Here is a 25,930-nt window from a genome sequence, read left to right as displayed (position 1 = left end):
AGGCAACAAGAGGGAGCAATACTCTTAATCTGATTATCAGTAGTGATTCTTCATGCATTAAGAATCTGCAGATAAATGAACCACTAATTGGCAGTGATCACAATGTGCTGAAGTGGGATTTACTCAAAGAGGTAACTACCATCAGGGGTAAAGGGAAGGGTTTTTGCTTCCGTAAAGGCGACTAGGATGGACTGAGACAGTATTTAAATTCTATACAGTGGGACCAACTGATGATGTTACCAACAGCAAATTCAAAATGGGAAGCATTCAAAGAACTTATCTTGGAAGCTACTAGGCTTTACATACCAGCTAAGAAATATTGTTCAAGGTTTAGGCCAAAATGGATGTCAGATGAACTAATGAGGCATATGGCAGAGAAGAAAAATGCATGGGATACATACAAATTAACACGTGACACAGAAGCCTCGGATAGATACAAGTTGATATGCAACCAAGTTACAAAGGAGGTTAGGCAGGCGAAGGCAGATTACGAGAGATCCTTGGCAAGGGATGCGAAGAAAAACAGCAAAGAGTTCTTTACTTATGTAAACTCTAGAAGGAAGGGGATGAATCACATTGGTCCACTTGATATTGATGGGTCAAGTGTTGATGATCCTGCTCAGGTAGCTAACAAACTAAATGAATATTTTGCATCGACATTCACACATGAGGAGTTATTCAGCGAGGGGAATGCCAGAGGTGTATTCAACTCTAGCAGTAAGCTACAGAATCTTGAAATAACTGGGAGTAAAGTGGAGGAGAAACTGTTGAAGATAAACAGAAGAAAGGCACCCGGGGTGGATGGGATCTACCCAGTTATATTAAAGGAGGCAGCAAAGGAAGTAAGCAAACCCTTAGCCATAATTATGAGAGCTTCCTTGGACTCAGGGGAGGTACCCATAGACTGGAAATGTGCAAATGTGACCCCAATTCACAAAGGAGGATCAAAGGCTGACACAAGTAATTATAGACCTGTGAGCTTAACTTCTGTTCCAGGAAAATTAATGGAGGCACTGGTTAAAGAAGCACTGCAGGATCATTTAGACAAGACTTCAGTTATAGCTCAGACACAGCATGGTTTTGTTAAGGGGAAGTCTTGCCTGACCAACTTGATTGGATACTATGATGCAGTCACAAAAGAACTGGATGCAGGGAATAACTTTGATATTATATACTTGGATCTTAGAAAGGCTTTTGATACTGTTGCACATGGAAGACTGCTACACAAATTGGAGCAGTGTGACATTGGAGGCAAATTGCTGCTATGGATAAAGGGGTGGTTGGGGGGGAGAAGACAGAGAGTGGTAATCAATGGACACTGCTCATTGTGGACTGATGTTATTAGTGGAGTCCCTCAGGGCTTAGTGTTGGGTCCATTATTGTTTTCTGTATTTATAAATGATATTGATGATGCTATATCGGGCTTAATGTCCAAGTTTGCAGACGATACAAAGGTTGGCAGGGTTGTCAAGGACACTACTGACACTATGCTGCTGCAACAGGATCTGGAAAGGTTGAGCAGATGGGCTGAGAGGTGGCAAATGAAGTTTAACATTGATAAATGTAAAGTACTACACATGGGAAACAGCAACCCCAGGGCAACGTATCAACTCTGTGGTACAACACTGACAGTGGTAGAGAATGAAAGGGACTTGGGGGTGGTTGTGCAGGCAGATATGAAGTTCTCTGAGCAGTGCAGACGGGCTGCAAGAGTAGCTCATGGTGTCTTGTCAATAATATACAGGAATTTTTCCAGCAGGGATAAGGAGGTGATTATTCCATTGTATAAGGCAATGGTCAGGCCACACCTAGAGTACTGTATACAGGTCTGGAGGCCTCATTTCAAGAAGGATGTAGAGCTGCTGGAACGAGTACAGAGAAGGGCAACAAGGTTAGTGAATGGAACAAAGGGGTGCTCTTACGAAGAAAGGCTTAAGTTTTGCAAATTACAGTGTCTGGAGACTAGGCACCAGCGAGGTGATCTGATAGAGGTGTATAAAGCCTTGAATGGTTTAAGCATGCTCAATGCTGATGGGATTCTTCCTCTAGCTCAGAAAAATCACCTGAGAGGGCATAAATTCAAATTGAGGAAAGACAGATGTAGGATAGACGTGCGGAAATTTGCCTTTAGCCAGCGGGTGGTTGGTTGGTGGAACAGACTTCCATCCCTTGTGGTGGAGGTTGATAGCCTAAATAAGTTTAAGGCTCAGCTGGACAGGTATTTTGAACGAACAGAGGGGTGAAGTGGAAGTGGGTTTTTTTTTTTTTTTTTGGCTGATGCTGCATAAGCTTGCTTTCTTGCATCAAATGCCTCTACTAATGCTAATGCTAAAGCTAATTAGAGTTGCTTTAGATATAAAAAATACTGTCTGTTTAGTGGGAATGTTTACAGTTTGCTGTGTTTAATTTTTACAATCTGTTTACAGTGTGGAATTTCATTTCCCCCCTTATTTTTTATTTAATAACGAATGGTTCGAAAACTGTTTTTTTTTTTTTTGAAAAATTATAACTTGTCAAGAAATGTAATTTTCTTATAAAGTTTATTTATTGTAAACAAATTTTTTGATGAATAAATTGTATTGTATTCATTATTATTTTTATTGCTCCTATATTATTTCTCCCTGATTGGGGGTTCCACTCCGTGACAGGTACTGCTACCAAGAACACAGGGTGGTTGTAATGTCTGCTGTTACAGTCGGTCGAGGAAATCTCTGACTTTAGACCCATCTCTCGTTCCTCGTGTCTATTGAAATTACTTGAAAAAACAGTACTGAAAACACTTACCACGCACCTTGTCCCGCACAGGCCCCAGCAAATTCATTATTCGTTGCAAAACAGATCAACAGTTAGTAACCTGATTATGACTACTAATGCAATCCTTGGATCATTTGAGGAGAAAGAAGAAATGGCAATCACATATCTTGATTTACAAGCTGCGTTCGATAGTGTTCACATCCCAGCCTTGCTCAAACTCCTTCGAAATTACTATCACATCACAGGCCCAGTATTGAAGTTTCTGACATCCTTTCTTCAGAATAGAATCATCCAAATGTACATAGGAAAACAAAGGTATACTAGACAAATACTTGCAGGCGTTCCACAAGGAGGAGTCCTGTCCGGAATTCTTTTCACTGCTATCATCTACCCACTAATACACAATAGAACAGATATGATATCATATGCAGATGATTTAAAGATCTTCACAAAAATAAATTTGACCGATGAAGCCAAAAACGCCACAGTAACCATCAACAAGACCTTATCAGAAGTACAGCAGTACCTCAAGAATTTTGACCTGCAAGTGAACCCTGAGAAATCTGCCATCATGGTATTCTCTCTTAAACCCATACCAACCATAATTCAGCCTGCGATTGACGGAGTCCCGATCCCCTGCGTTGAAAAGCAAAGAGATCTGGGTGTAATCTTCGACAGAAAATTACGATTCCATCACCATATAGAAGAACTCTGTGCTAAATTCAACAAGAAACGGTGGGTTGCCAAGCAGCACTTGCTACACATTCACAACAGAAACCTGATAAAAATGTATATCAGGATGATGATTTTCGGTGATGTACTGTATGGAGTAGAGTTGTGGGGCTCAGCTGCAGACACCACAATTAAACCATTAAAAGCCGCTGAATACTGGCTCCTGAAGTGGGCAACCTGGAAGTGTCATCTCCCACCACAGCAGCGCACAACACCGATGGCCAACGCGCTGAATTTAACCAGGTTTTCAGCATTAATGCACGAGAGAAGACTCATCTTCACCGTAAAAATGATTGCCGGGAGAGTCTCAGCACCCAACGTTTGGGACACCGTGTGCTGGCGGATTCCCCAACCAGGTCTCCGCTCTACTCCCAAGCTTCTTGCTCTTCCTTCGAGACTACATTTGAAAGATCGGTTCCTGCCTTATCAGAAGCTCCACCTGGTTTAATCCCTGGATGCTGACTTATTTAAAATCATAGATGATAAAAAGTATATACGGATCATCCTAGATCTGCACGTGGTCTCCAGAACTACCAACTGATCTCAGATCGTTATGGCGGGGCAAGAGACTCTCAGAAAACTGGACTTGAGGAAAATCTTTTGTTATCATAATTTGTTATTTTTGTTATTTTGTATTAGTTTTCCTTTCAAATCAATGTTATCTGCTATGAGTACTTTTTTTTTTTTTATATATATAATTCAACTATAATTAATCTTTACAATTCCTTTATTATCTCTGCCGCTTGTTAACCCCTGGCATGGTGCCGTGAAGGGTATTGAATGGTCGTGGTACCTGCGTGTACCGGTGAACTGTACAATGAAGATCTTATTTATTTATTTATCCTACAGGTGTTCAGGATTGCGACTTTCTAGAGTTCCTTGTAGGTGTTCTCTGGGAGACTTGTGGGTTCGGATCTGTAGTACTGCCTGGGGTTCGTACTTGTAGTACGGTACACTTTCTTTGGTCAACTGGTATTTCCTCGCTAGGCTTCTGATGTATTATCCTGGCTACGTAATCGTGTCTACCAGCGTGCTCAGTCTGGGTGATCAACTTGCATCCCCTTGTGATGTGCTGGATCGTTTCTGAGACCAGGTGGCATCGTCGACATGTGTCATCTGACATTCCGGGGTCCTTTGGATGCATTTTCTGTAGTGCCTGATGTTGATTACCTGGTCTTGGATGGCCAGCATGAATCCTTCAGTCTCGTGGAAGAGCGTCCCACTTTTGAGCCATGCATTGGAAGCAATGTTATCAATGCGATCTTGACGGAAGTCATTGTAGTGCCTGCCATGGAGTGTCTTCTTTGACCACCTTTCTAGCTTCGTTTCTTGTGCCCTCTGAGCAGGAGGGGGCTTCTGCTCAGAGGGCACAAGAAACGTTTAGTTTGAGTGGTGTATAGCATTTATTTTTCTTCTTTATGGCCTGGTGGAGTGGTGCTTCAGGTTAACTATCGCTGTTTTCTGTTGCTCTGTCAAGTCTATCAGGCCCCTTCCTCTCTCTTTCATAGCTATTGTTAGTTTCTCCACGGCCGACTTCGGGTGGTGTTGGCGGCTCTTGGTAATCATTGTCCTTGTCTTTCGCATGGTATCTTCTAGCTCGGTGTTATTCCAATCTATGACCACAAAGGAGTATGTTAGTACCAGAGTTGCATATGTGTTTATGGCTTTAAATGTGTTCTCTCCGTTCAGTTTTGCTTTCACCAGGCTTCTCAGTCTCTGATGATATTTTTCGGTCAGGCACTTCTTGATTTCTTTGTGCTCTAACTGCTGAGCCTGCATCATCCCTAGGTATTTGTAGATCTCTCCTCCCGTCATAGCTTCGATCCCTTTACCAGTCAGCAACTGGTAGTTTCGGCCAACTAATTTTCCCTGGTGCAGTGTGTGGGTCTTGCATTTTTCTAGACCAAATTCCATCCTGCTGTCCTTGCTGAATTCTTCGGTGATCCGGAGTAGTTGCTGGAGTTGCTTCTCGGTTGCCGCGTAGGGCTTGATGTCATCCATGTACATCAGGTGGGTGAGGGTGTACAAGTTCTTTCTTCCTTCTTTGAGGTTATACCCATACTTGCTGCCGTTAAGCATGGTGGACAGCGGGTTAAGTGCTAGACAGAACCACAGTGCGCTCAGAGCATCTCCCTGAAAGATTTCTCTTCTGATGGGAATTGGTTTGGTTGTGATGTTCTCGACCTTAATGGTGGTGATCCATTTCGCCATTGTTGCTCCTAGGAAGTTTGTCACCATCGGATTGACTTTGTAGATGTTCAGGATCTCTGTTAGCCAGCTATGAGGTACGGAGTCGAAGGCCTTGTGGTAATCGATGTAGACCGTGTAGGTAGCAATGTTTCTTGTCGCCTTGCTCCATACCTGCGGCACCTATGGTTAATTGTTCCTTGCATTCTTTGCTCTTCCGCTTGCATCCTTTCTGCTGTTCGGCCATTATGTTCTGACTCTCTAGGTGGTCTGATATCTTTTTTTTTTTTTTTTTTTTCTGTTTATACTCCGGCACGGAACCAAGTCAGTAGAGTTTACAATAAATCATCAATACAAATATTTATCGTAATTAATAGTTACGGGCTTGAACCCCGGTGCACTCAAAGAACGCGTGCTATGCTCTCTCGTTCCTGACCACTCGGCTACGTCAGGCCTGCAGCTGGTCAGAATCTTGTACATCGTTGTTAGGCAGGTAATTGGCCTGTCTTTCGCCGGGTTTCTTGTATCTCCGTCTTTAGGCTTGAGATATGTGACTCCTTCAGTGAGGAGCTTCGGGATTGTCTCCGGGTGCCTTATCATTGGAGTGAACTGCTCTGCTAAGTGCTTGTGTGTGCAAGTCAGATTGTTGCACCAGTAGTTGTAGATGTGTTATCAATTCCTGGAGTTCGTCAATTGTGGGTGTTCCTGATCGACTGTTTTACTTCTTCTTCTCGAATCTCCCACCCTCTCATCTCTTGTACGTCCTTGGTTTTCTTTCGTTTTACTTCTATCCAGGGGGCTCGGCTGTTATGTTTTACATCACTACTCCAGATTTTTCCCAGAACTCCTCCATCGTCTTCTTCTTGGGTGGTCCATTTCCTGCTTTCTCATCTTCTCCAAGTTTCCTGTAGAAGGCTCTTTGGACCTCATCGAAGATTCGGTTGTTTATTTTTCTCTGGGAGCTCTCTTTGTATCGGTGTAGCCTCTTGCTGAGTGCGAGGAGGTTCTGCTTCATTGTGTCCAAGTATTCTCCCATTCTCTGGTTTCTGGTCCCGTGTTTGCTGTGGACACAGCCTTTTTTGAGGATGCTCTTCACTTTTCCAATCAATTTCTTACTTCTATTACCCTGTTGGTTCTGGGTCAACTGATCTATCTTGACTCTTAATTCTTCTGTCTTCTGCTGAGATATTCTTCTCCAAGCTGTCGGTTCCTTCTGTTTTCGGTTCTTGTGCTGCTGGTCTCTCGTTTCTTTTTCATTAATCCTAGTGGCCGCTGTGGCAGCACAGTATACGGCCGAGGCTAGCCTCCAGTGTTACACCATTGTTGTCAAAGTAATGTGGTATCATTTGCTGATTGAGGTGGTCTGTTACTCTCCACAGGATTTTATTTGGCCTCTGCTTAAGTATTACGTGGGTTCTTGTTGGGTCCATTCCTTCGAAGGACCCAACAAGACACGGTGGTTAGCGCCCTCTACCAGTCGTCTTCTATTCCGGATATCACGATTTCGTCTCTTTCCACTTCAGCTACTCTGGGTTGTATTTCTTCTTGCTCTTCCTCCTCTAGTTCCATATTGTATGTATGTCTTTAACTGTCGAAGGGTGGCACCCGGACATACATCTATCTCCACCAATTTAGCATGTAGGCATAATACCATATTCTCATAAATGGCCTGTTAGTGTAAATTTGTGTACACGTGTGTGTGTGTAATGCGTTGTAGAGTGGAACAGGCTACTCTGCCACCAGATGATAGTCCATTGGGAAAATACCGCCTGGTGCCCATCCCTGGCATGAGGAGTAGAGTCTGGGTCTACTAACTCTAGCGGTGATCCCGCAACCACCAGTAAGTGTGCAAGACTGGTGGGTGCCAGCAATCCCGCTCCTGGGCTGCTCACACCCAAGAGCCATCAATAAAAAAAAAAATAAAAATGCACCAACTAGGAGAATACTCCTTACTAGTGAGTGCAACAATCTCGCCTCTCATGGTCATTCCACAAAGCTTGCAAAAAAAAAAAAAAGTTTCCTCTCCCCCCCAAGACAGAATGCCTGTCCATCGAAAAAAGGAATGAGTGGGGAAAAAAATTGTACGGGCGTTTATTCAATATTAATAACTAGAGGGATACGCCTCCTTTTGTTAAATGTCGACTTGCAAAACCGTTTAAATTCCACAAAATTCCTTTCATTAGACAGCCAAATTAATTCAGAACCCCTAATAAAATTAGGTACTAAATTAAATAAAAGTCTAATCTAAATTCGTCATACAAATTGCATCCGTATAAGATATGATCCCATGTTTCCAACCTTCCAAAACGGTCCTGCCATAATTTAATTAATTTCTCCAAACACAGTAAGGATCTTCCACTAAAACAAATTGACGCAACTTACTTTTTAAGGAACCATTCCCCCCCCCCCCCACCCGTAATAAAATATGAGCATTCCGTACTTGGATAAAACCAGCGATGCAATTTGTTATTAAAATTAAATTCGACACCAGGTATAAATAATTAAATTACTTTACCAGTACTACTGGAATCCCAACGGTCCTGCCATAATTTAATTAATTTCACCAAAATTTCTTTCTTTCCCTTTGCTAATTGCAGAAGAAACCTCATTAGCAATCCCCATAAACGTAATTTATTTTCCCTTACGTATAAAATAACAGAAAGCTCTAAACACGATTGCTAAATCCAAAGGCAACCCCCACCCCCGCAATCACCTGAAGAGCATTAGTCGAAATGGTCTTACAAACACGCAAAATAGTTAACAACATTACTCTTTCGATTGATAATAGTTTTTGTTTAAATTTTACATCGACAGTACGAACGTACCAAACTGATGCAGCATACGCCTCACTCGGAATAAAAATAGCTTTGTAATATAGATAGAAAATGCGTTTCCCTAATCACCAATCTTTTCTGGTAACCCTACCTATAGAAGCAGTGTAATTTTTTATTTTCCTGTAAAATAATTAAAATGTTGTGAAAACAACGTTTTAATTATTTTAATTAACTTATCATGAAAGATAACCCCTAAATATTTTACCTGGGAAACAAAAGAGGAATTTGTCGAGGTGGTCTTTTGTAGTCTAATTTTCCTTTTAGTAACATCGTGACATGAAAGTTTTAGTTTGTTTAATGTAGCCCAATCAGTCAAATCCTGAACAAAACCTCCATTCTACTTTCTAAGACTACTCTAGATCTCCCTGTCACGCGCAACACCAAATCATCGGCACAAGCCGCCTTATAACAATTAGGGACTGTTCTACTTAACTACCAGATTCATAAAATTGGATCCAACACATCCCTGTGGACAACCGCGATCAATAACTCTATTAAATGTGAGATGTTGGGATCTTATAATAATCTGCTTATCCAGTAAATAACTTTTAACGGATAGGCAGATTATTATTGTAGAATATTGTTCCATATTGACCATATTCGTTGCAGTTGATCGCTCACATCCTGCTTGATTTTTTCCAAAATGGCAAGAGCTATTAGGTTCTTGGTGACGACTAGCTAATCGGTGATCGGTCACCTGAATATCCAGGTATCGTTCCAATCACTTCATATGTATTCGCGACCTGTACTTTGTCATATCGGTCTCAAGCCTGGTTATTTAGTAGAGTGCTTGCATGATGTACGTATCCATTTCAATGCTCAACTTCATGCATTGGCGTGTTCTTCGTTCCTGGGTGGTCACTGGCGCAGTTGCGCAGGAGGCACTTCCAGTTGGTGGGGCTGGATAGCCTTGCCCTTCTCTTGTGGTAGACATACAGGGGACAGCACCCCTTTCTCCACTGTCTTGCTCGGGAGACTGTCTCTAACTTTTCGAGCCGACCGCTCTGCCTAAGGCCTGAACGCGAGTGACTTTATACTGCGCCACACTCGATGCAGTATGATTAATAATTCTCTGCGACATCATCCATCTATGGAGGTGGACTTGTTTAGCTTCGGCTTATGTCCAGTGGCTTTTTTAGTTCTCACAAGTGATAGCAGTTGGCGCCACTATCTGCCTCAGCCGTCACTCCGGCCTTGGGAAAGGTAAGTCAAATGGAGCAACTTTCGTGATGATTTTTTTTGTTATTATTATTATTATTATTATTATTATTATTATTATTATTATTATTATTATTATTATATCGGTCTACCAGCGTAATAGAGCCACGCTCGCTTCCACCAAGGCTGGATTCGAGCTTGGGTACATCAAACTAGTAGTCCATTGGATCTTAACCACTGGGTCATCGCGCCCCTTATTATTATTATCATTGAAACAAGATTTTGGCCGTACAAAGCATCCACCTCTCACAGAGGTGGATGCTTTGTACAGCCAAAATCTTGGAAAAGACCTTTAGTTCGAGTCCTGTCAATGACTCCCGTTACTGACAGGACTCGAAGTGAGGTCTTTTCCATCCAGTGTGGGAAGGACGGCGATTATATGAGGGCACAAGAGGGAATCCGAGTAGGAGGGGCGTTGCTGAGGCCACGTTCTTGCCGTGTGTGCTCCATAACCAAAAATTTATTACTTCAAACAACATGCTCCCCCCTTAACTACTGAATACATCATGAACAGTAATAATCAAAGTAATAGTACAAACTGAACTGCTAGAAGATCCAAAGCTCCCAAAAATGTATATTTTACATATATGGGTGGTCTCAGTTCAGTCTCAGTGATGCCCATTTCCATCGACAATCTGCCATGCTCCGCTTACTTTTTCTGACAGAATTCCAATTATCGGTAGCCTCAAATACTGCTCATCTCAATTCCCCTAATAATCCGTTTTGTGATTCCTTTTGCTTCAAGGGTGAAGCGAAAGGAAGCACTTGTTCATACTCTCTTTTCAGACTTCATAATTTTTCAATGTCCCCTGGCTAAAAATCTCCCTGACCTATTCTGTCAAGTTCATCTGTTGCTTCTATCGTTCTTATAACTCCATTAATGACTGTGAAGTACATGGTCAAAGTTAGTACTGCTCGAGACATTTCTGATCACAATTGGCTGATGCTGTGTCTCTCTCTCTCTTTCCTCAATGAGAAAAGGAATGAACTGCGTAACTTCTGTTCCTCTTCTGCTTGGGTTAATGACTCTGTAAGATCTTCCGATCCAAATGTTTACTTAGATCGTGTCAGTGATTATTGTTGTAGGGATGAAATCATTTATTCCACGCTCCACCTTAAACTCTCGTCGTTTATCAAAACTTTGCATTTTCCAATAAATGTGCTAAGGCTGTTCAAGAGAAGAATGTGGCAATTGGCTTGCAGCCAAATCTCCAGGTTCATTTTCTGCCGACACCAAAGCTCGCAACAACTGGAAAGCAGCTATTAATCAGTCTAAAATAGATTTTGAAGAGGCTAAGAGTAGAAAAGTTGCTTGTTGTCCAAACATTCCGATCTCTTACCAAAGCTAGTGGCAGCCGCTGTTCCCGTCTCTACTCCCAACCTCTGTTAAAAACTGATAGGTCTATTGCCTCTTCAGCTAAAGATAAAGCTGACCTTCCAGCATCCTATTCCTATTCCTTCTAACTTGTGTATTGCTGATCTTGGTGAACCCTCCTACTATTTCCAGTACACTCCAATTCAATACCTACTGTAGTATTCCGTCTAAAAGATGTCAGAAGAATTTTGAACGGCCTTCATGCCAAGAAAGCTCCTGTCCTAATGATATTCCTCATTGGGCCAAAGAGCACTCGACTCTTAATAATTCGCTTCACCCCCGAGTAAAGTATACCGAATTTATCGGGTTGTAGTGGTTCCAGTGAACCTCATGGTAGCGGGAGACTCTGGAACATTGCAATCACTGTTGCTTTCTGCTTCCCCTTCCCCACCACCATCATTCTGAAACTACTAGCGTGTGCGTGTCCGTGCCCCACACCTCTAAACTTACATGCCTCTGCAGCAGGTACTTATAATCGCCAAACAATTCCAGAGTAAAATCAATACTGCGTCTTTCTCTCTCTACCCCCTCCATTTCGAATGAAATTTGGTTGTAAACAGGGACTGTTCGTCCAATGACGTTCTAGAGGTCGGTGGGGGTTTTAACGGCAAAATAACAGCGAAGAAATTGCGGGGAAACAATGACATATGACTCCCGAGCTTCTTGCTCTTCCATCGAGGTTACATTTTAAAGATCGGTTCCTCCCTTATCAGAAGCTCCATCTAGCTCAGTCCTTGGACGCCAACCTGTGCATAATCGTCGATGACAAAAAGTACAGACGGCGCATCCTGGATCTGCACGTGTGTTCCACAACCATCAACTGATGTGAGATCGCTCCGGCTCGGCAAGAATTTCAGGGAATCTTGAATTCAAGAAAACTGTCACGTGTTATTTTTATTTTATTTTTATTTTTAACGTATAATATACACAACAGGCATTCGCCCAGTTAAAGTGTATAAAAGAGCAAAGGTTGTACAAAACATAAAAATAAATGGTAGACTAATATACTTTGTACAATGAAAGTTAATTCAAACGGGAATTCACAAAAATAAAAAAAGATATTCATGACGTCAAGTCCAGCGCTATGTAGACTCGCAGAAAGCAGTTTGCTGCAGGAGACATCATCACACACACACGAATTAATAAGGACATCTTTAGCCCAGAACTCATCCGTCAATCGGTCAACTACTCCAAATAGTTCTGTGAAATTGTTTCTTGTTCACAGCCATATCCAAGTCAAACTTGTTCATGAGTGCCAATGTTCTTTTGAAGAAGGAGTTCCTGGATATCTCTAATCTGGAGTTACCGATGTGGAATGTAGTCTTCTGTCTAGGAGAAGCAGACTCCACTATAGGGAGTATAGTTGTCTTAAATAGGAACACAGAGAACTGAGGATCTTGAAATCTGTACGTCTGCCGTTTAATAAAGCCAATTTGTTTTTTTGCTTGGTTTAATATATTATTATTATTATTATTATCTATTATATTCCTAACATGTTTATCAAACCCACATGTAGCGGTAAAAGTAACTCCCAGATCTTTAACTTCGTCAACTCTGGAAATCGGCATCTCCTTGATGTAATATTCATTAACTAAAGTCTTAGTTTTCCTCGTAGCGGCAAAGGAAATAGAGCTGCATTTCCTAGAGTTCCAACCTCCAAACCATTCAAAGCAACCCAATCAGCAAAAGAGTTTAAAGCAGCCTGAAGGTTAACTGCATCATCTTGACTGCTGATACGTGAATATAGTTTCACATCATCGGCAAACATTGGTGTCTTGATACCACCTCTCTCAACAAATTGCGGTAGATCTTTGATAAAGATGATGAATCCGATGTATTATTGTTATTATATTTTATTTTTAACTAAATTCAATCCTCTATTAATTTATGTGTTACATTTCCGGCGAGATGATCTCTCTGCCGCTTGTTAAAGGTAGGGTCTGCGTGTACCTTACAATAAAGGTCATATTTATTTATTTATTTATAACCATGTCCATTTGCATTTGTATCCCAACCACGCTGGGGGAAGACGAGATGGAGGAGCGCTTCTCACAGTGCCCGACCACTTGTGCTCTGGGTGACGTCACTGCAGGGGATGAAGCCTTCGTCGGAGATTGTTGTCCCGCTGACACGAGGGATGCTCGCACCCCTATGGCGACAGGAATCGGTGACGAGTCAAAAAGAGATGAAGGAAGGACGACAGACACGTGGGGGGAATAACCGTGCCACCCGCAAGAGGGGAGGGGAAAAGGGGGGAATTAGAAGTCGCTTGTAGTACGAAGAGTCCCCAAACAAGATCCCTCACGAGCTCCGTTGGCACTTCTCGGAACCGCCCGCCGCAAGTGTTTACGAAAACATCCGCGGTGGGTGACGTAACCGTCGGGAGTAAGGAAGCCAATGACGTCACGAGCAGGCAGCGCGTGTTCGCTAAAATGCAGAGGCGCAGCGTTCAGTGAGTGCGTTCGACCAGCGGAGAGAGAGCGGAGTTTGTTCTCAGTGCTCGACACGACCTTCGGCAGTTTCTCAGTCGCTCGCGATGATATCTCAAGCAGTCGACGTTGCGCGAGCTTTCTTGGCCGTCGCCGCCGTTCTGTGCACGTTCAGACCTGCGACGGGCGACAGTTCTTTCCTCGGAGTGACGGAGCAAGAACCGCGAGTGATTCCGCAGGGCTTCCCGGGCCAGTGCCGCAGAACCCCCCCGGGGGTCACGGTGGAGAAGACGGCGGGCAACAACGGACTCAGCATCAAGATCTCCGGAAACCCCGACAAGTACGCCCCCGAGGAGCTGTACACAGGTCAGTCCCTTTTCCTTCTCGCGCTCTCAACTGGGTCACAAGGATTTGCCACCGTTACCGTGACGACGACCCTCGCGAGGTTAGGTGTCGTCTGACAGACACCGATGTCCACCCTCTCTCTCCCAACAGTGAATGGGCGGAGCAGAGCCGGCAGTGGGAGAGGGTCCCTCGCCACGGTTACGTGGCACTTCCTTCGCGTTAATGCCTATGGCTGACCCGGGGGATGGGGGGAACAAGCTTCTTCGGTTACGATATTCGAACTGCGTCCATGGGGTGATATTTCTTCGTCCATCTGCTGTCGTGTTGGCAGCAGTGGAAGGATCGCGTCACTTGGGACTTTCTGAAGAACTTCGAAGTTTCGAGAGTTGCAATCGTCCTTCAGGAGTTTCAAGTGTGTCAGTGACGTCCCGACTGTCGAGTGTGTCTTGGGGAAGGGGTTCACGAAGTTTTTCTAGGCGAAGGAGTTCTGGTGATTCGCTCGTGAGACGAATTTAACGCGTTAGGCAAGAGAGCCTCAGAGGTCGGCTTTACAGACGATTCTGCCGATTAACAAACGTCACGCGCCTTTCCCTTTCACCTCCAGATGTTGCACCGCACCCCCTCCCCCACAAAAGCGCAAATGATCGGAACATTTCATTTTTCACGGCGACACAAAGCCGCTGTTCGACCATCCATCAAAATTACGCAGCTGCATCGACCGCCCTTTAAAAATGCCGTGTCCGCGTGGTGATTAATAACGCTAACTGCTAATTGCAGCGTTTGACTGTAACGGGTCGACTTGTCCAACGACTTCATCGGAGACACATCGGAATGACGACAGCCTCGTGCGAAACTTCCTCCGAAACATTACCGGAATGAAGGAGACATTTTTCGGAAATTCCCCAAAAGACACAACAGCGCCCGGTGAACGTTTTAGAACTAACAGAGGTCACAGAGTAGAACTCAACCAACAATGTCGCAGTGGTCACATCTTTATTAGCGGTTTCATCCCCCTCCCCCAAAATGGCCAAAGAGTTTCCTGTATTAATGTGTCAAACACCACCACCCAAAATGCACGCGGTGCCATAACGTGAGGGAGCCGTTGCTTCTTCATGTTAATCTTCTGGTCAGAGAGCAATATTCCGAGAGTTGTACATAAGAGGGACTAAAATGAGATCCCAAGGATCCAGTCACTATTAGCAGTAGCGCCATCTAACGATATCAGTGATGAGTAACTGAGAGTGTGTAAAAACATACTGTGATGATCAGGAAAGGATGCAGGGGGAATTTGGGGGTCTTGCATGAGGTCCTTGGTAAATATCTGGGGATGATCCATCCGAACCAGTTGTTGGAAAATTAGTTTGAGGGAATTTAAAGCGAAATAGCCTTTAGCTAGAATTCGTCTCCAGCCACCCTGTGAGGTCCCCGCCATCAAAGATGAAGTGTCGCTTCGCAGTCGGGAAGCACTTCTTCTGTCAGTGAAATGAGGTTGAGCGAAGGAGTGCGACATACCAACAGGTGGCTGCAGTCCCTTCCCACGTCCCGACTTCTCAGACCCACGATGGCGACACGGCACATGTGTGGGGTCACGGAGTACGTGGGAACTCGTAGTCGATCAAAGTCAGCGTGGCGTTGGGGACCGTGCGCTGACCGCACTATTTGCTAAACAAACCTCGAAGCTGCATTGTGGTTGTCATGGGGACAAGAACGTCACGTGGTTTGGTGACGCTACACTTAAGCTACACTTAAGCCACCCCGCGATGAAATCGGCACCCCCCAAAGAAATTCGTTGCACTCGATGCGCAGTGTGACAAATGAAACCAGCTGCATTCAAAGGGCCATCGACGGAAATCAGGTCAGTCGCCTCACGGAAGTAAATAAACGCCACATGCACTGGGTGTCGGTAAGACGAACACGAGAATCTACTCGGAAAGGCATCGCTCCTGCTCGTACGCGTGAACTCCCCGAAAGTCGAAGTTCCGAACCAGGCCAAGATGTCCAGCGCGTCTTTCATCAACTGGTGTCGTTGCAGTTGGGAATGTACGAGATGATCAATGGAAATGGAATAAAAAGATCGAAATGCCCGTCGAGGAAAGGGAGGCATTAAGGGGGCTGTTTTTGGGCTGTTTTATTCCGATAATTAGTCCTGGAAAGTACGAGTGGGCATTCTCAGTTCATTATCAGATAATATCTTTGAATTAATGCACACACTATGATTAGTAATTTCAGTCCTTCGATTTTCTTCTTATAATCGTATTCTCTTTATTTTATGTTAGAACGGTAGCGAGTGCTAATCTGAAAACACAAATGTCCAATGTTACCGACTAATTTCTGTCCAATATCCATCGGATGCTCCCTCCTGAAAATCTTTGAAAAGCTCTTACTTCCTGTAATAAAAGACCACTGCTTCGGTGACAGGCCGTCTTATCTCCACACCTCACTGCACCACCGATCTACCATAACAAACCTCCTTCATACACTGTTTCGCATTCAAAGTGCCATCGCTAAGAGATTTCAAATAGACATCATCTTTTTTTGACATAAAATCTTCTTTCGACAATGTGTCAATTCAAACTGTGCCTCATATATTAAAGAATTATTTCAATGAAACCGACTCGTTAATCTCCATCCTCCGCAATATCCTTAATGAAAGGATACTAATTGTGACCTATAGTTACTACCAGACTATGACAACTGTGAAAAGAGGACTACCACAAGGTGGGGGTCTTGTCTACTACGCTCTTTTCACTCATCTTAGATCCATTTTTATCGAAGTTTACAAGCTTCAGCTTTTATGCTGATGACTTCAAGCTGTTCGTAATCTCGGATGACATTAAAAGCGTTCAAGAAATAAATCAAAATACTGCTACTGCACAAAATAATCAACTTGTTGACTAGTTAGATATGGCAGGGCTCCAACTAAATCAAAAAAAGTCCTCCCAAATATTTATCACCAAGAAACGGAAAAAAAATTATATATAAGCTGTAATAAATGGCAGTAATGTTACCAAGGTATCGTCCAACACGGATCTTGGTCTCACCTGGGACAAAAACCTTACTTTCCAGGACATTTCATATATACAAAGAAGAAAACATATGCAACTTGCTGGGCGATCCGCCAGGAGCTTGTTGGTTGTCAGAATACATCCCTCATTTGCAAATACATTGAAAGGTGCCTCACGCCCATCGCTTTATACGCATCTGATCTATAGTCCTTAGCCCCATTAAGTATTGCAAAGAAATTCCTGGCAGTTCAAGAGGATCCATGGTAACCCATTCATCTCTAGATCTATACTACATGCAGACACCACGGAAAATCAAAATTCTGGAAAAGAACCTCATCACTCTAGTCAAACTAATGACTGATAGGATATATTCCCCCAACGTGCAAGAAATCATCTCAGCATCGAGTATCCATCCTAGAGAGCGACATAATCAATGTTATAGGTCGACTATTACCAACCTCATCTTAAAGACACGTCCCAGCAAATATTATTGAACATTTCAACCAGTTGCAAAATGACCCCAACAAACTATTGGATGACAAGGAATAGAGGAAGAATATCGTGGAAGACATGCATCGAAGCCTTTGCCTACAATGAATCCTGACACGATCGTGTCACTCCATCTTTCAGTCCATCGCATGGACGCATACATTCAGGAACTCCCGTACTTGAAGGCTTTGGCTGTCTTTTAACAGATTGTAATCGAATTCATATTGCAAAAACTTAATTTTGCTGCGTATAGATGCTGAAACCCAAGTTATCTCCCTCGTGTTAATATTCATATAAAACCACGCGTACTGCAGCCAAGTGCATTGTGAAACTGTCGATCGTCCTTTTAATGTAAATCTTTTTGTAATTATGTTTTGTAGATCTAAATATGTTCTTTTATAATTGTACGTGCACCCTTCTGGGCAAACAAGGGTGAAATTAAACCGAATAATAATAATTGTGGACGCCATCTTAGAAAACAACAACCGACTCTGCTGGACTTCTATTTTGCATCGTGAAACACCTCCCAGCCCATCTTTCTCGCAATATGCGCAAATGGAGCTCCGTCTGGTGGTATGAAAGAGAATTCTTTATGACTTTTTTTTTTCAGGCAGAGAACTGTCCCTGATTGTACGTGTGCAGCCGCCGACAATTATCTCGGTCTGCTAATTGACAGTGCGCGATGCCAGATAATCCTCTTCATCGTCATCCACCCCCTCTCTGATGCCTCCAAGAATGCGGCGTGGTCCTCTGAGATCACTCTCCTTTCACCTGTTCGGGTTTAGCGATCCCCGGTGGACATCGGCCCATCTATCTTGCTGTCCGGCGACAAAGAAAGATCGCCCGTGCTTCCCCCCTCCCCCGGGCATGTTCGAGAAACGATGGAATATCGGCTGCTCCTTAATCGGGCATTTTTCACGGGATTGCGTCTGACACGGTGATCTAAGAGCCGCGCGAGGGCTCAGCTATCGGAACGAAAACACGCTCCGGTTCCGAGTAAACAGGAATTCCCAAATGAGCGACGTCGGGGGGGCAGGGGGGGGCGAGTTTTCTTCCGAGTCGTGTCATAATTACGGTTTCTAGAATGCGAAAAAGTGCGGCGCTGAATCATTTGCGAAATGCGGTGTCCGGCAGTTGCTTTTTTTTTTTTTCTTTTTTTTTTTTTGTATCGCCAGCGAGGTATCGCAGCTGCACGCGATGCGTGGCCCCCAATGGAATTTTCGTGCTAAGCGACCGAAGAGGCTGATTGTTTGCACGACTTGTAAATTCCTCATTAAACATACATGAAGGGGTGTTTTGCGCGGGGTAATTATCAGAAATGATTCCATTAATTATTCATGCGACTGCAACAACCATTTCCATCGAGCAGCGACAGCTCCGAATGCTCCACGTTATTAAATATTGCAGTCGCTTCTGTTTTTGCCAGTTTTTTTTTTTCCCCTTTTGGCAAATTGAATTTGCGAATGCGGCGCTGCTTGTGACGCTTTCGGGGCGCAGCGAACCCTTTTTTCTGTAAGGCACGTGATGTGAACTCGGGTCAAGCTGCGGTGCCTCCCACCCCTTTTTAATAAAACATTTATCGCGACGTTTGTTTATCGGAAGATTTATTTCTGATTAATAACAACGGCCACACAAGATTCGTGCCAGGCGAAATGAACTGATTTGTTTTTCAAATCACCACCAACTTTAATCTCCACTGCGAGGGCTTCAATTGGCTTGGAAGTGGCAGAACCCAACAACAGAAAATTATCCTCCAGCGATGTCCACTGGGTAACAAAAGTATAATAACGCAATTACTTTCGTCGTATTCGCACGTGCGACACCGATTCCGCCATCATCTCGCCTCGGAACATCGACTGAGTCCGTGGGTGCAACTAATTCTTGAGGTTTGTCGTCAACTGTCTTCGATGCAGGAGCCCTCGTGTCAGTGGAAACGCCCAGACCACCCCCTCCAGACGAAGTTTCTTGAAAACTGGCTCGCTGTTTTGACTCTGCCAGTTTAATTTAAGCAACGAAGGTCAGTGACGTCACGGGGTGCCATCGAAGTGCACGAGAAGGCGATAGAACAGTGGCGAATGGTATAATTGATTTCCTGCTTGTAATGAGCGAGAGGAAATAATCATCAGGCAGGCTGGGAACTGTGGCAGCCACCTGAAATACCTCTACCACTCGGGAACACTCAAATCCGTTAGGGGGGCGTATTCGCTCCACATTTGAGGAAGGATTTGGAAAGTTGGTTCTCCCCAAAGCTCTTTCCTGGGAGAATGAAAGGGTGGCCACCCAAGAAAGCAGTCCCTGTAGAACGGAAATTCCCGCTGTTCCCCTAATCTTTTACTTTCACACTCTCCCCCCCCCCCCCAAAGAAATCAAGTCTCCTGCTCCTAAATCTCCCTCTACTCGAGGGCTGCCCCGTTCTTCATGCGACGTAATAAAAGCCCGAATGGTTACATCCCGCTGTTCACGTGAATGTAGTAGTTCACGTGATCTTGCCTTCTACAAAAACAATCCTTAAAGAGAACTGAAATTCTCTTTAAGGATTGTTTTGAATTGTTTTAAGGAAGACTTTGATATCAGATTAGACACGATTATTATAAAAAACATTTAGAGAAAGTTTAGAAATACTGGCAGACATTTTTATTTTTTAAGAACACCTCCATTTCATGTTATTCTAATTAAAATGTACAGTCCCGCCTATAAGTTTAGAATCACTTTTTAATTTCCCTTAATTTTCAAAGTTTTTATTAAAACAGGACCAACTTGTTTAACGAGTTTAATTAGAATATTTTGTTACGTATAAAAATCAAAAAACTTTAAAATATTTAAAAAAATTCTAGAATATTCCAAAAAAGGTATAAAAGATTCCTAAATGTGGTAGACCGTTGGAGCTGTAACTTATAAAATTAAACACCCCCCCCCCCTTCAGAAAGGGTGTTTGTGTAAATTTTGTGTTTCATGATAAACAAGGACAAGAAATAAGGAACTGAGTCTTGAAAAAAGAAGCACCTTTATAATTCTGTATAAAGTTGTTCCACGAAAAGTATTGGCAGGAAACTGTGTGTTTCCTTTAAAGAACTACCATTCGAGAAGATTCAAGAAGACTGAAAGTTGAGAGGACGATCAGGACGAGCGCACGTAATAACGGAAGCACAAGATAAGATAAGATAAGACCACACGCTGATTCTTAAACACAATCGACGACTTACTGAACCTGAAATCCGATCTGAATTCAATACTAACCAGAAAACTCCCGTAGTCTACACCAATTATAAAACTTCGTCTTAAACATCATGTCTTCATCGTCGTAGAGCCTTCCGGAAACCCTCATTAAAATCGAAAGAAACGGTTGGATTAGGCTAAGAGCCATCAACGTTGGACAACTGAAAGGTGGAAAATGAAACTGTGAACGGATGAATTCAACTTTGAAATCTGTTGGATTCAAGCTTACAATTTATGTGATACAATCAACTGAATTAAAAATTGTGCCACATTGTTTAGTGGCTACAGTCAAGCACTGTGGTGATGGTTCCATCATGATCCGTGGTTGCTTTTGTTTTTCTGGAGTGGGTGACATCGTCAAAATCGAAGGGATTTTAAGAAGACTAACAACTTCTTGAACATAACACAGTATCCTCTGGACTTCGACTTTGTGGAAGAAATTTCATATGACAACAAGACAATGACACGAGCACGGTTCTAAGACAACAAGACAAGACACGAGCACGGTTCTAAGCAGCGCGGGGATTTTTTATCAACAGGACTGGGTATTGCAAATTGTGGTATGGACACTCCAGTCATCTGACTTAAACGCAATGGAGCTTTTATGGGCTCATCTAGGCCGTGAAGTCTGTCCCCATCTTCACAAAATTTATGGGAACCTCGCAGGTCTATTGGAATAATGTTAAGAATATTGATCCTAAATTGCCATCAAAATATCCTCCACGAGAGGATTATTCCTCTTAAAATACTCTGTACTTGTTTTTTATAATAAACCTTGCATTGTCATAGGCAATTTAAAAAAAAAAAATTAACGAAATTTGTTATAGTATGCAGCGATTCCAAACTTTTAGGCGGGAGTGTACCTTATGTACAGTCTTGCGTGTAATATTTCTGACGTTTCCTGCTTGGAAAAATCTATAATAAGAAAATAGAAAAAATGAAAACCCTTATAATTGAGTATATTTTTGAGGCTGGATCAATGAAAAATGTAATCAGCTGGTAGGCTTCTGTTGGGCAGCTCGAAGATAGAAAGTCATTAACACGTGCAATGTTTCGTCCAAGTTCATTTTGATTTGCGCAATATTATCTGCCCAACAGATGAATTGTTTTAATCCTAAGTTCGTTTCGCAATCACGCAGTTCTGGACAGTTCGTTGGCTTCGTTTCGCTACTGTTTAATTCCGAGGTGGACGAGACTAAGCCCTTTGGCAGTTTAAAATTAAGAATAAAGCCTCTTCGCCGACGGCGATCCTTAAATCATTGTCATCTTCATCCGTTTTAACTGTCAATGTAACGATTTTAAGCCACGTGTGGTACTGTCCACAAGCGCCTCTGCTCCGAACAGAGCCACTGGCGTTTACTGTCAATACTTCTACACGTTAATTCTGGAGAAATGTCCTAATAGTTTATGGCTAGTCTTTGGGTTGCAAATGACTCGTGAATTGAGCGCTGTTGTATCAGATGCCGTGCTGATGAAGTTTATAAATTTAAAAATAATGCTCGAATAATCCGTACACCGTATAGAGCTTATTGTACTGTAAACAGCTTGGAGGTGGCCAAGACTAACCTCCCTGATTCCCAGAGATTCGCGGATCACAGGTTCGGTTAACACCATCGCCAACGATCTGCACCGGTTTCTGATCACTCCAGTTGTTCTGTTTTTTGTACCAAAGCTAAGAAGCGAATCCTGTGTGCTGCATTACGGGTCAAGTGGGCTATAGCCGCGTAGTCTCCTTTGGTCTTCGAGCCGATGGGCTAAAAGTCCATCCGCCCGCATTGTAAGACAATGCGGGTGGATGGACAGCGAAGATCCGTTCCACTGAAAACGGATCTTCGTTGAATCCATTCTGTTCAAAGATTTCGGGAACCCACCCACAGTTTCATTTAAAATTGAAGAAGTAAAACCCAATGATTTTTATTTTATTTATTTATTTTTTTTTAATATAGAATTAGCGAATATATGTAAGCCAAAGTATTCGACACCATCGCGTTTGGAAACTCAAGTTTTCAAACCGATCATTTTCTTTAATGGCAGAGATGATTCGTTGTAGAACATTTTACAAGAGGGGCGTATTATCCTAATACGCCCCTCTTGTACAACCGTGCCCTGTTCCGGCTTTTCAATTCAATCCCAAGGTTCGGATTCAAGCACTGAATGTGCTCCGATCCGACTTTTACGCGGTGTTCGATGGAGCATTATCGTGTTGGAAATTGGTTGGTCCCATTCCCATAAAGTGTACAGAGGGTAGGCATCACGGAATTGTCCAGGGTATCATTGTGCAACTCGGAATTGATGGCTACCATTAACAGTCGGGATCTAAACCTCGAAGACCCTGTCTTCTGCAAACTTCATTGCGAGTACAATCCGCTGTAGTGGAGAATATTTTTCTATTCTCTACAGTGCCATAGGCGATAGTCTGATCTGCACCATGGTCCAAGAAGTATGGACTAGTTCTTCGAGTATGGAGTGTGAAGTCCTTGAACGTCCAGGGTGTGGTGGCAAATTGCTGATATGACATCCTGAAATTGAACTTGAATGAAGAGCGTTGCTACGACTCTTTCTGCTTGTTTGCGATAGCTCTGATAGCCAAATTTTCAACTGTGGATCCATGGGAAGGTTGCTCTAAATTTGAGACAGAAGCTCTCATTAATTTCGAAAATCCAGGAGTTGTTTAGAATATTCTTAGGGATACTCGCGCCACATTTACTGTTGATAAGTTCACCCCGTGCATCCCTTAGGAATATATAAACGCATCTCACACAGAAATGTTCCGTGGCAAAGTTCTGGTAAAGGTAAACAGGTCGAAGTTTCAAACTGCTGAAAGGTAATAAAATGTGTACGTCGCACAACTTGTTTTTTAAGTGGCCCATTACTTTTTATAACAGAGTGTATAATAAGAATGCGTGAAAAACATTCTGAGTAACGGCCTGGAAGTGCTTCTAACAGTGACGCCCGCATCCGATTCTTTTTTCGGTGCCGAATTCATCCGCGCGCACTCCGGACCGTGTAATTGCGTTGGGCCACGTGACCGTGTTTGGGTAGGTTTGGTGAGCTTCGATGCCCGTAATTGGGGTGGGAATCATTTCTTCGCACGACCGCGGGTTCCTCGGACGCATGCGCGGATGTTACAGCTGGGAGCGCATCTCGCAGCCCGAGCCCGTCCCTAAACTATTCGCTCGCTGAAAACTTTCTCTCGAAATGTTTGCTCGCAGCAATCCTGCGGCTGCCATCACCTGCTCGTTGACCATAACCAGTCGCTCGCTCCAAATTTATTGCGGAGCGTCCTTGATCCTTAGCGGGCAGATTTCTCGCGCGATCGATTGCCGCCGTGAGATAGACGCCACGCTATTCCGTGTGACCTACAGAAACGGTCCGAAATGGGATGGAACTCGAGCCACGTCTGTTGTTCGGCCACAAATGGTGGCTTCGGATGAGTGATGGGCGCTCCGCTTATTAGTTTCGCAGTCAAGGACACGCCACGTGGCGACTTCGCCGTAGCGAGGGCCCCTGGCGAGGGTGGAGCTCATTAAGAAGAGGAAAAGAAGCGTATGCGGCGATGGGGGCTTTTGGAGGCTGCCGGATTGTTTATTCCTCCCAAGTTGGAAAAAGAAAATAATAAAAAAAACACGGCTTTTTCTTTCTCTTTCTTTTTTTTTTTTTGTTTTAGGAACGCGAATTGCAATGTCGAAATCCTTTGAGCAGCAACGTGTCCCGAGGAATGCAATTCTTCGCGCAGTTCGAGAAACACTTCGACAGCCAAATGAAAGCGTGTCCCAGTTCGTGTGGCAGCCAACTTCGGCCAGGCCGCAACACGTCATTGTGACAGTTGCCACAGCAACGGGCCTAGGGTGGACCTTTTTATTAACCGAAAAAAAAAACCAAAGCGGGTAGTCACTCGCAGAGCCCGCGGCTGTATATTTGCTGTGACACTTTATTTATTTATTAAATGCGTTTATTTAAGTAGGAAGGATTTGCTTTCACCCCTTTTTTATACACCGACCGGCCAGAGGGGTGTGCAGAAAAGCGAGAAGTCCCACAAGTGCGTGTGTTTACAAAATGCAATTCTTGACGAGATTGCAGTGGAAGCATTCAGAGAATGAGGCTCTCTTCTCACTCTGCACTGCTTTCTGCTTTCGAAGTGTACTTCACGGGGTGGTCAACCAATCGAAAAGGTTGTTTGGCAAGAAATTCTTCAGAAAGCACAGGTTGGACACTATGCGGCGTAAAGGTAGATAAGGGTTGTCATTACTGCGCCCATCACGTGGAGTAAGTGCCGATCTTAGTTAGCCGATGTCATTTCATGTTCTGCTCAACTTGTAGTCCTTTTTCGCTGTAATTACTACTTCATTCATGTTTACATTTTGACTATTATCTTTGCTTTGATCTATTAATTATTATTTACTTATTATTATTATTATTATTTATTTTATTTTATTTTATTTTTTTATAAATCAAAATCACTTGTATAAACAACTAATTGTAAGATTCGTCTGGCTTTCTGTGTAAGGAACCACTAGTGTATAAAATTTATGTTAATAAAGAATCTTATTATTATTATAAGTCCTCGAAGACTGGGCGTCAATCACAACATTAAGAATCTGAGAAGGAAGAAGAATATTCCTGAATGCAATGAGAACTCTCCGGGGAGTGATATTTAGGTTGGTATATAAAACAGCCCTGGAGATGGCGAAAGCATTGCCCTTGACCCTGTTCATCCATCGCATTACCCGATTGAGTTCTATGGTAACAAAGTTCTTACTGCACCGATTACCAAAAATTAAGCAAATTTCTTAGTGTATATACGCTTAAAAAATTAAGCGTATATACACTGAGTAGACAGAAATCATGGGAATACCTACCTACTAACCGGTAGGTCCACCTTATATAAAGGCAGTCACACGACGAGCCATTGAATCCACTAGTTCACGAAAGCGCTTGATAACTATTTCCATCCATGCTTGCTGCACCGCTGTCCATAATTCCGTCGCATTACTGGGTGGAGGATCCAAACCTGGAACGGACCTTTCCACAGCATCCCAAAGATGCTCCACAGGGTTCATGTGCAGTGAACGGAGAGGCCATTCCATTGGTAAAATCTGCGCAATACTCTTCGAACCATGTTCTAGTCCCCACAGCTCTGTGGAGAGGTGCATTGTCCTGCTGAAAGTGTCCATCGCCATGTGGGTGCACGATGACCATGAAAGGATGCAGATGATATGCAAGGATGGACACGTAACCTACACTGTTCAGAGATGTCTTGATGTACGAGACCATTACCTGCCTGAACAGTTCCTTGTTCACATGATGGGTGTATAGTTTTGTGCGGTTTCCGCCAGATACGCACCC

At 43.3% G+C, this 25,930-nt stretch overlaps 1 protein-coding gene across 3 annotated transcripts in view; it reads left to right on the top strand.

The window, feature by feature from the left end:
• The first annotated feature begins 13,561 nt into the window (after window positions 1-13,561).
• LOC150082412 (spondin-1-like) overlaps window positions 13,562-25,930 on the top strand; it is a 366,276-nt gene continuing 353,907 nt past the window's right edge. For all 3 annotated transcript variants that reach the window (XM_090379272.1, XM_090379273.1, XM_090379275.1), the window contains exon 1: window positions 13,562-13,895. In XM_090379272.1, the coding sequence (XP_090235398.1) occupies window positions 13,637-13,895 (259 nt within the window). In that variant the 5' untranslated portion in view covers window positions 13,562-13,636. The remainder of the gene's footprint in view (window positions 13,896-25,930) is intronic.

This window comes from Mastigoproctus giganteus, chromosome 8 (genome assembly GCF_048544385.1).
Source record: "Mastigoproctus giganteus isolate SK-2022 chromosome 8, ASM4854438v1, whole genome shotgun sequence".
NCBI lineage: Eukaryota > Metazoa > Arthropoda > Arachnida > Uropygi > Thelyphonidae > Mastigoproctus > Mastigoproctus giganteus.
This window is presented reverse-complemented; position numbering and strand designations above follow the sequence as displayed.